General features: G+C 40.7%; 1 protein-coding gene across 1 annotated transcript; it reads right to left on the minus strand.

Moving 5' to 3' along the window:
* Positions 1-1,077, minus strand: LOC140858706 (uncharacterized). Its single transcript, XM_073260018.1, has 5 exons — positions 1,047-1,077; positions 914-1,014; positions 750-842; positions 572-655; positions 1-491 (listed from the first exon to the last, which is right to left on the minus strand). Exons 1-5 carry the CDS (start codon positions 1,075-1,077, stop codon positions 48-50), a joined length of 753 nt encoding a protein of 250 aa, XP_073116119.1. The 3' UTR covers positions 1-47.
* Between the last annotated feature and the right edge of the window lie 10,651 nt (positions 1,078-11,728).

Genomic DNA, 11,728 nt, shown 5'->3' on the forward strand with positions numbered 1-11,728 from the left:
TCATATACAAAAATATAAGTCCATACACCATTTTAAATTTAAAATAACTACAAACTAGGTATGATCTGACTCGTTGGCCTCGTTCCCTTCTCCAGGCGTCGATCCCTACCCGATATGTGTCGCGATGGTGGTGCAGAGGCGGCATCATGTGACTGTAGAGGTGTTAACTCAGAAGCATCAATACCGAGCCGTCCCGCCATCGCAGCTACGATCCTCTCGAGCGTCTGACTACGATTCATCCAGTAACTAATCTGATCTTGCATCATGCTCATGGATGTCCTAACTGCCTCTGGCACCGATGCATCATCAGACCGGCCGGATGACGAACTGCGTGATTTTTTGGACCGCATGCTATGACCAGATCCTAGCTGCCGCCCGAGGACGGTATCCAAAATCGTATCATCTGTCATCAAACAAACCTGCTGCGATCCAGTATCACCGTCAGATCCCACCTCCCTCGTCGTCTGCTCTCTCAATTCTAACATTTTTTCCTTCACAATAAACCAAATAAAATCATAAATTTTTTTCAAACTCTTTAAAAGTATTCAAAATGTAGAGTAATGATACTTACATGACGCTGCCTCGCCTCCTCGGTCACGAACTCGCCACTCTTGTTTTGATAGAATTTAGCATAGGCGTCGACTCCGGATAGTCCCTGTTCAAACAAAAAAAAAAAAAAAAAAGATATCAAAATAATATAAATATTTAATAAGAAGTTACAAAGTATGATTGCAAATGTAGTTACGTACCATCCTCTTCATTTCCTGTGCAAAAGAGGCACTTCCTTGCGTGTGAATAGAATCAATCTTACTCCTATTCACCTTATTCGCCTCCGATCGTCGCTACAAAATACATACAATTATAACCAATAAAGGACATAACAAAATTAAAAAAACTTGAAAACTAGACATACCTGAAATGCCTCACTTCCAAAATGCTCACATAACCACCGCCAATCGTCACTAGACCCAGCCCAATTTCTGTATGGCTGGGTCACAGGATCAATCCCTTCGCCTGCAGCTCATTGCAGTATTTATGAAGCCTACATCGCCGATCTCTGTATCTATTTGCAGCCATTTTGAGAATACATGCCGTCACTTCTTCGTCAGTGCAATCCTCGAAGTCAATATTATCCTACACAGTAATCATACCAAAAAGCAAATACATGAAATTATTCATATAATAAAAAATTTATTTATATAACCAAAAATAATATGGATCATGTAATGATATGCAAGACATCCAAATTTAATTCTTACCTTGATGTGAGAGACTAGAGCATCACGGTATCGAGGAGCTACATGCTTGAAACTTTCAGCAGCCCACGAAAAATGATTCCACATATACAAACTGATCTCATTTGCGATGATACTAGCCTCTGTGCCAACGGATGATCTCGAAATATCTGTACCTTCGTTTTTCATTGTGTGTATGCACATATTTTTCCAAAACAAGACCCTACTAGGACCACGCACTGCACGTCGATGCTGTGTTCCTACATGTAAAAATTGGTGAAATGAACATATATCATGTATCACTAAATGCATATAACAAAAAAATATATATGGTTTATAAATTGATAGAGATGTACCTGTAAGGGGATGATGCTGGGTACCATGACCTCCGGCTGGGCAAGCTCTGGCTGAGCACTAGTCTGCTCTGTGGACTCGGGCAACTGAGTCTCATCTAAATCCTCTGACTCATCATGCAAAATGCTAAAGTGAGGATGTGTATCATCAAGCGGAGCCTGCTGCCTACCCCGTGAATGTCTACGTCCAGGACCAGTCATGATGCTGCAATGATTAAAATAATTTAAATCAGTACGTAATCAAAAAAACTCAAGTATTACATGATATAACAAAAAAAAATAAATTAATTACTTATTCATATTAATTATTGTTCTCAGATTCTGAACTCGTGTCCATATAGTCATCTTCGACGGGAGTCATAGAAGACTTCGACCCTGAAGTGCTATCATCATCGTCGTTAATGAAGTCATTATTGGATCGTGCTCGTGCCCGTGCCCTTATCGACGATCCAACAATAGAAACATCCTCAGGTTCATAGTCGTCTCTTTGTAATTGTCCTATGTCAATCGTATCATCTGGCACTAATATGTTATCTGGTGCTTGCATTTGATATGCTTCGTTTTCAATAATTGCACAGACTTCATTCTCAAGATGTTCATCGTTCGGGCATGTGAAAAGTGCAGGATCAAACAAATGCCTATGCTGAGCCCTTATTGCAACTCGCCAAGGCTCTTTCATTTTGTTATCATCAATATACCACACTAGTCTTGCTTGCTTTGCAAAAATATAAGGATCACTTTCATACCATACATGACCAGTGTGGACACTGACGAGTTGAGGATCTATAACAATTGGCCTGTGTCGTCCTAAGTCATACCATCGACACTTGAATAACACAATCCGTCGAAGACCACTATATCTAACTCTATAACTCATGCAGAACACCAAAAAAATCTATTATTTCACCCTTGTGCTCGCCCTCCACGCTTATTCCACAATTCTGTGTGGTTCGATCGCGATCGGATTTTTCGTTAAGAATCGCACACCATTGACTATGCATGCTGAATATACTGATACACGTCTGTCAGGTTTTCGTGCAAGTGCAGCTAAGTCATTACTGATACAGTTAGGATTGTCTATACGTAGCTGAGCTATCTACAATTAAAAGAACAATAAGCAGGTTAAATTTGACAAAATAAATACTATATAAACAAACTTTTAATTATGGATGAACATGAACATAACTTACCCGTTCGTCAAACCATGATGCGAATTGATTCCTATGTCGTGCCGCTGCTAATGTAGGATTACTTCTTCTGAGCTCACTTTCGTGTTCTCTGAAGTGATACAGTAATACCATGTATATTTTAATTTAGAGTCCACGTACATTCATTGATATATCAACAAATAAAAATTAAATGTATATACTCACATCATGTACGCTTCTACCTCCTCGCAATTGTTTAGCACATACCAATGCATGTCATCCGTTTCTTGTGGTGTCAACATTCGAAAATCTTTTTTACCATATGGTCGGGCAACATTGGAGAACACGGACAATCCATCGGTCAGAATCTCATCAACATCGATATTCCGTTGTGGCCTTGTAAATTTGGTCTCCACTCGTCGAAGGTACATAGAGCAGAATGTCAGACATTCATTCATAACATGTGCCTCTGCTATTGAACCTTCAGGCCGTGCTTTGTTAGTGACGGCACTCTTGTATTCACGCATCTCCCTATTCAATAAATTATCAATTGATATCACATATAATAAGAATACAATAATGAATAATAAATATTACAATATCATGCAATTACCTTTCAATTGGGTACATCCATCTTGTATGTATGGCCCACCCAATCTAGCCTCATGTGGAAGATGAACAGAAAGATGCACCATGATATCAAAGAAGGCGGGAGGGAATATCATCTCGAGCTTACAGAGAGTAATGATAATCTTCTTCTCCAATATGTGATCTGACTTCGTCTCAATGTCTTCGCACATAAGTCCCGAAAATAAGTTCCAGATCAAGTAACGCATCACACACATTATCCGGAACAATCCGCGAAACCAACTGGACACATGCTGTAGAAGTACATGACAATCATGACTTTTCATCCCGACGATCTTCCCATCTTTCGACTTGATGCACCGTTTCAAGTTTGAGGCGTATCCATAGGAAACCTCACTGATCTCAAATATGAAAGAAATTGATTTCTCTCTCTTCGATTCAGTGTATAACATGCCAATGGCTTCACCAGCCTATCCCTCGTCGAATCAAATGTAATTCCTTTCTAATCCGCATATCCTCTAAGTCAAGACGAGCCTTCACGGTATCCTTCGTTCTTCCTTCGATATTGAGAATGGTATAAAATACATTATCAAATATATTCTTTTCAATATGCATGACGTCAAGATTATGTCGAAGAAGAAGCGTTTTTCAATATGGAAGATCAAACAACTTGCTCTTTTTTCTCCAATTTTCGATACTTGTTCGCACCCCTACTTGGCTGGCCAGACCCTTACCAAATATGACATCCTGTGGGTTGGGCAACTGATTTAAAATATTGTCCGTAGATCAGAATCTTGGCTGCGCACGTCGTTCATGCTTGCCATTGAACTTAAGACTTCTCCTCCATCTATGATCATCTGGCAAGAAACGTCGATGGCCGGTAAAACAAATCTTTCCACGAATACGGTCCGATGTAATATCATCGTTACAAGTTGGGCATGCTTTATACCCTTTTGTACACCATCCAGAAATATCGCCATATGCAGGAAAATCGTTAACTGTCCAAAGCAGTGCTGCATGCATACGAAAGATGCCTCCTGCAACATGATCATATGTTTCGCATCCTTCTTCCCACAAATATTGTAACTCTTCGATCAACGGCTCTAAAAATATGTCTATGTCTCTTCCAGGGGCATGGGGACCCGGGATCAACAAGGCCAATAGATTAAAAGGTGATTTCATGCACTTCCATGGTGGTAAATTATAAGGAAATACCATAACAGGCCACATACTATAAGCAGTACTAAGATTACCATATGGATTAAATCCGTCTGTTGCCAACCCTAGCCTGACATTTCGTGAATCAGCTGCAAACCATGGATGTTCACGATCAAAATGTTTCCACGCATCTCCATCTGATGGATGTCTCATGACATCATCGTCCATATTGTTTACCTCCTTATGCCATCGCATGTCACAAGCAGTATGCCTCGACATGAACAATCGACGCAATCATGGTGTAATCGGAAAGTACCGCAAAATCTTGCATGGTATTTTCTTTTTCTTCTTATCCTTACCACGACTTTCTTTCCATCTGCTTGAATGACAAATTGGACATGCTTGTAGATCTTGTTTATCTTTCCGAAACAGAACACAATCATTCGGACATGCATGTATCTTTTCACAGCGTAGGCCCAAGTCATCGACTCCCAAACCGAGTCCTTTCAATAATTTTTTGGCTTCATAATGACTTGACGGAAGTAACTCTCCCTCTGGCAGTAAGTCCTTCAAAAATTTGAGCAACCAATTAAACGAGTTGTTTGACCACTTACCAAGTGTCTTCATGTGTAATAACTTTATTACGGCGGACAACAGAGAGTACTTCTTACAACCAGGATAAACATCACTTTGTGCATCTCTTAATAGACGCTCGAATCTATCATTTATAGATATATTACTGTCCTCTTCAGCTTCTTGTCTCGGAATGGAATGCTGATGTTCTGCTCTCGCTTCTACATTTACTTCAAATAATTTCGGATGAAGATCTCTAAAATTTCTCTATCTTCTTCACCAAGTGTTTGTCTTTCACGACTGCATGATCCACCGATTGACGACGGATTTATGGGACTCCTGGACAACATGTTCGAGCTAGTCGGCAAATCTTCACCATGACAAGTCCATCTCTTGTAAGTCACATCTATACCGTGTTCGTATAAATGATTCTGAATGTCCGATAAGGTACATCAAAATAAATTCCTACATCGACGACATGGACAACGAGCTTTTCCATCTTCTCTAGTATGATTGGACGCCACATTCATAAAAGTCGTCACACCCGTAATATACTCGGGACAGAACTTATCACGCAATGACATCCAACCACGATCCATACCTACATATTTATGATGCAAACTATACAATCAATTTTATGTAATAATAGTTGACTAACGCCTTATATCTCCTACCTATAGGGTGATGGTCCTATTCCATTCAGGAACGTAAGAATTTAATATTGCAATACATGTCTTGTATACCAAAAAAATTTCGACAGCATTTCGACGCAGTTCTCCAGATACACAAGCATTAAAATTGTGCTATGTATCCAGAGAACATGATCGAAAATACCGACAAAACTCTGCGATATAGAAGCACATGTGTTGCAATAATAAATTCATTCACGTGCCCAAACTGTCCACGAGGACAATTCGAGAATAGTGTGTAAAGCACCAATATTTTTTTCATAAAAAAAAATATTGGTTTATGCACGCTATCCTCGAACGAAATTCTAAGGCTTATAAATTTGTTATGCTACAATTAATATATTATTATTAAAAAAAATTATTTTTAAAATATTTTTAAATCATGATTAAAATTAATTATATCAAACAAATAATTATATCTAACATTATATCTAATTACTAAAATAATAAATAATTACTTCTAATGGCTAAAATTTATTAAGAAAAAAAATTAAAAAATATATAAATTAAAAAAATGGTTCTCACCTTCAACTCTTCCGTGAACAGTGATGGTGACAGTGACGGCAACCGGCGATGGCGGTGGCGGCCGGCGGCGGGCGGCGGTGGCGGCCCTACGAAACCAGACAAGCCAGGTAAGGGATCGACCTTCAACTCTTTCTCAGGTAAGAGACTGAGAAAGAAAATGAGGGAGGGAGACAGGGGATGGATGGGTCGACCAGCGGCGACTGCCTTGCAGACGCTGCGGCGGCGGGGGACGGGAGGCCGAAGCGGTAGGCAGGGCGGGGGACGGGAGGCCGAAGCGGCAGGCGGCGGTGGGGGACGGGAGAGGGTAGGAGGCGCTCGAGGAGCTTGAGCTTGGGGAGGAGATTGGAGGGGACGTTGGTGGCGAGGACAGTAGGGCGGCGGCGGACGAAGGCGTGGAGCTGGCGGGGGGAGAGGCCGGCGTGGCGGCGGAGGAAGGCGAGGACGGCGTCAGGCTTGTCGGGGGTGGTGATGTGGAGGAGGGATTTGGAGGCGACGAGGGCCTTATCCTTGGAGTAGCCCAGACGATCCATCAGGTACTCCGCCATGAAGGGTAGAGGAGAAGAGGAGGAGGTAGTCGTTTCGGCGGCGGCCGGCGAGGAAGAATAGGAGGAAAGTATGGAAGGAGGAGGAAAGGGAGGGAGGAGAGGTGGCCGCCACCTTCGTTTTATGGATTGGAGGGTTAGGGTTTCGAGGGATTGGAGGGAACCGGAGGGAAGGAGGCAGAGAAGAGGGAGGATTCGGTGCGCGGAGGAGAGGGTGGCGAGGCGGGAGGGAGATGGCCGGCGCGCTGGGAGGTGGGCTCGATCAGCGACGGGGGGCGGGCTCGAGCGACGACGGTGGCGGGGAGGGAGGGCTCGACGGCGGTGGGGAGGGAGAGAGAGAGAGGATGGTGGCGGGGAGGGAGAGGACTTACCGGGAAGGACGACCGGCGATCGGGGAAGGAGGACTGTCGCCGGAGATCGGGGAGGGAGAAAATTTGGATGACCGCGGCGGAGATCAGGGAGGGAGAAATCAACAGGTTTATTTTCAATTAGGGCAGAATATCAAAGGTTTTTTTTTTAATTAAAAAATATTTAGCGACGAAATACATTCGTTGCTAAAAATAAATATTCTGTCGCAAAAAAATATATTTTTTGCAACAAAAATTTTTTCGTCGCAAATGATTAATTTTTTGCAACGAAAATTTAATTTCGTCGCAAATGGTCGTAAAATCAAGTTTTTCGCAATGAAACAAATATTTCGTCGCATAAAATCAAATTTTTTGCGACGTAATTATTTTCGTCGCAAAAAAAAAATTTAGCAACGAAAAATTTTTCGTCGCCAAAAAAAATAATTTTTTGCGATGAAAAAACTTTCGTCGCTAAAGATCAATTCTAGCAACGAAATTTAAATTTTCGTCGCAAAATATTCAAATTTTTTCAACAAAATAAAATTTAGCGACGCAATAGTTTCGTCGCTAAATATAAATAAAATTGGTCGCAAAAGCCTTTCTTTTTAGCAACGAAATATCAATTTCGTCGTAAAAAATATAATTTTTTTGCGACAAAATTTTTTTTTGTCGCAAAAAAATATTTTTTACTACGAAAAAAAATATTTCATCGTAAAAAAAATTATTTTTTGCAACGAAAAAAAAGGTTCGTCGCTAAAAATCAACTTCTAGCAACAAAAATAAAAATTTCGTTGCAAAAGATATAACTTTTTGTAACGCAATTTTTTTCGTCGCAAATACCTAATTTTTGGGGACGAAATTTAAATTTCGTTGCAAAAGCTTAATTATTTGCGACGAAATTATTTCGCTAAAATTTCGTCGCAAAAAGTCAAATTTCTTGTAGTGTTAGTATAAGTAAAATGAAATAAAACCCAAGAATCATGGTACTGCTCTGCAGCATGAAATTGTTGTATTATCAATATATCAGCTGGCCGTATAGATTCTGCAGTAGTTGCTTGTCTGTGAAATGAAAAAGGACTTGTGCAAGTCTTATGTATCATGTGTTAGTAAGCATGTTGGTATGTTGGGTCTAAGTACTTGTTAATTCCCCAGATATTTGGGTTACTGAGATCTAAGGTCTACTAGTAGTCCTTGGCAGGGTGTAAATGATACCTGAAAACTCGATAAACTGACCTGATTATTTTGTAATAATCAGGTATAGATCCAAATTAAGTGTTCTATTGGATCAAAGTTGGATTTGTATATATAGGATCAGATTTTTTATCTGATTGAACTTGCATGTACCTATCTTCAGATGCGCAAATTTGATAAACCAAATACATACATACATGCATACATATATATAGACACGTACGCACACGCATGCACGCACATATATAGTATATGTAAATATAATTTGGATTTACATCTCATGTGTTGCTCTCCTTCACTCTTGCTTACTGCTATTTCAGGTCCAAAATCCCAATTGACACTCAGTTTTTGATTATATTTCAATCAAACAAAATATATGTAGAAACTTAAAATTGTGTCCTAAAGTGATTGGATTTTTTCCAAAACCAATCATTCATTTCCCATATGATGTCCATTTGTCAACTCAATCTGTCACAAGTTTGGAAGTTGCTTATTTTGATAGATTCGAACTCGAAGTTGAACTTGAGTTTTCTCATCGAGTTCAGATGCGGATCAAGCAGGGATATGACCTGACTCCAACACTTTTACGACCCTAGTCCTTAATAGGTGCAGGTTGGGTTAGATTGGATATAGGTTGGGTCAGATGCGAGTTGGATCAAAAATCTGTCACCTGAACATGTTTCATAAATGGATAAAAAATCCAGATTCGAACTTGACTTTTTTATTAAACAAGTTATCCTGACCCGTATAATAAATGGGTCAAATCAGGTTATGGATTAGGTGGATCTTAAATGGATTAAAAGGAGGTTTTAAATGGTTTAAACTGGTCGGCTTAAATGGGTCTTAAATGGATTATGTGGGTTTAAAATGGATTAAACAGGTTAAATGAGTTGGTCATGACTTGACCTCAACTATTAAACAGGTTAAAACAAGTTAAAGGGATCATTAATCTAATTCAACCTGTTTAAATAAATGAGTCCAGGCTGGTTGATCCTTTTATGACCCGGACCCGTTAATGCCAAACCAGATCCAGAGGGTTAGTTCTTAAAATGCCATCTCTAGTCCTTGAAAACAGCAGACCAACAATGGCCTTTCGCAAACTTGTGGAGAAGACGAACCACGTTGCTTGAGTTCTTGTGGTGCATACATGTGTGCAATGAAGCTTTCTTATAGTTTTAAGTCTATCATTTCTACATTTCTTATGGGTGATATTTGGCTTCAGTTAAGTTTTTAAATTTCCTTAATCTTCCCATTATAGTCTTGTTTGCCAGTCATTTGCAGATATGTGGGTTGATTTTCTTCTCAAAGAATCTGAAGAAAGAGAGAGAAGGGAATCTTCAGAAGCAGCTGGAGTATCATCTAGCGTGCAAGACAGAAGCACAAGCTCCACAACGATGCAATCAACCACTGAGCATGGGACAAAGTTGCCAAGTACTAGTATTGCTTCTTGTTTTCCAACTGTACCGGTAACTAGTCCGCCAAAACAAAATCAGCTTTTTGAACGTTCGGATGCTGAATTTGCAACAATTCCTCTGACACCCTCAGTCTATCCATGTGAAAGAAGTTCATTCTCAAGGTTGCCCCAAGATACAGTCATTGGAAATGCACATTGGAGGTAAGAGCTCATGTAGGTACAGTTATCTAAAATTTGTTGAGGTAAATATCCCATTTGTTCATATGAAATGCAGTGTATTCAAATTTTGATTGTATTCTTTCAATATAGTAAAGAGAGTGGAGTGCCCATTTGCCATTCCACCGGTTATGATCAAAAAGCATTGTGATGCACACATGGTCGATGCACTTGTAATAAAGGCAACGTATATGTAAAAATGTTCTTATAAGTAAATAAAAGTGTATAATTGTTCAGTAAAATTTAGAATAAAAATATATATAATATAGAAGTTTGTTTTCTTGAAAAAACTACTATTCTAAAAAGAAATCCTTTTTTTTTTTTCATTAGCACGTATTGTTTCATGATTATCATTTGAGAGGTTGCCAAGGGTCTATTTGGTATTGTTGTTTTTATGTTTTTGTTTCTCCCCAAGGTGGTGAAATACCAAAGTGTTACTCTCAATGTAGCATTTAGACAAATGTTCTCCATTCCTTGCAGTTACTTTCACTTTTTCTGGGAATACTTGAGGAAAAGAAAAAGCAATCAGCTTCTCATTTTGCAGTTTGCTACTAACTTCTTGTTATCAAATCTCCACTCGCCAGGCATTGCCTAACAGCATCTTGAAGACGTTGTGTGCCGTTATGTAATTGTTCTTAAGCACGGTTAACATACGAGTTTTACCTCATTTGATTCAAACACCACTGAACATGAATGCACAATCCTCGTTGAATGAGGACGGGAGGCGTGTGACTGTTGTGGTTGATCGTTACATCTCTTTATGGATGCTTTGAGATTACCACTATGGCCTTTTCTCATAGATGCTGATGATCTATCGGGTCATAGCGCACGTTGACATTGGAGGAGATGCCGAGCAATTCAGGGAACAGCCCTACAGCTTCAAAGATCAGTTATAGGTCAGAATCGAGTTGGAGAAGTGTGGTGCCAGGGCGCACCATTTGGATCTCGTCGGAGCTGTCTTTCGAGGAGATGGACAAGCTGATTAGGTGGTTTTGAAGGCGGTGGAGCCCTCGGAGGATATTTTGAGAGAGAGTTCGAAGCGCTAGGCGATCCTAGAGGTGGTGGCAAGAAGTCTTGGTCGGAGAGTGGCAGCGGATCTGATGGTTAAGGAGTTCCGACTACAGGCAGGGCTAAAAGGGGTGGTGGTGGCTTACAGGTTGGAGAAGGCTTCTTGCTCTTTCGATTTAAGAGGCTGAAGAGAGGGACCTGATCCTTCATCGGCTATGGGTGTCATCGAGCAGGCGCCAGTGGTGGAGTTGTAGTGGCCAGGGTTCTTTCCGACAGAGGAGGCTATCGAATTTGCTCTGATTTGGATCCGATTGTCATGGCTCCTGGTGGAATTCTGGGGGAGACAGTGATCTGAGAAGTGGTTCGCCTGATCGAAGAGCTATCCTCAGGGACAAGTGCACAATGGAGCAGAGGCACCTTGGCTTCGCCTGGACGTGCATGAAGATTGATCTCTTCTGACCGTTGAGGCTTGGGGTGTACTAATCAAAGGCCTGGATGGCCCCTTCTGCAAGAGATTCATCTACAAGAACCTCGATGGCGTTCGCCTCTAGTGTGGTTATTATCACTCGTCGAAGGAGGCATGCTGGGCTGGAGGAGGAAATGGAGTCTTGAAGGTCAGTCTGCACTCAGAAAATATCATTCCAGCTGAAGGGGAGACTTGGGAGTGGTGGTGGAGGGGCCGTGCTTGGGGTTGTGGCTAGTGGCCGTTCGGCGGTGGTAGCCTAGGACAGAAGATTTGGT

This window comes from Elaeis guineensis, chromosome 6, assembly GCF_000442705.2.
Source record: "Elaeis guineensis isolate ETL-2024a chromosome 6, EG11, whole genome shotgun sequence".
Taxonomy (NCBI): Eukaryota; Viridiplantae; Streptophyta; class Magnoliopsida; order Arecales; family Arecaceae; genus Elaeis; species Elaeis guineensis.

What these genes read in the sequence shown, in the direction of transcription:
- LOC140858706 (XM_073260018.1), bottom strand. Translation starts at nt 1,077, where the DNA reads ATGGCTGCAAATAGATACAGAGATCGGCGAT. An exon ending in TTGGAAGTGAGGCATTTCAG is followed by an intron (nt 843 to 913) that starts GTATGTCTAGTT and finishes TGTATTTTGTAG; the next exon opens with CGACGATCGGAGGCGAATAA. An exon ending in AGGAGGCGAGGCAGCGTCAT is followed by an intron (nt 492 to 571) that starts GTAAGTATCATT and finishes TTTATTGTGAAG; the next exon opens with GAAAAAATGTTAGAATTGAG.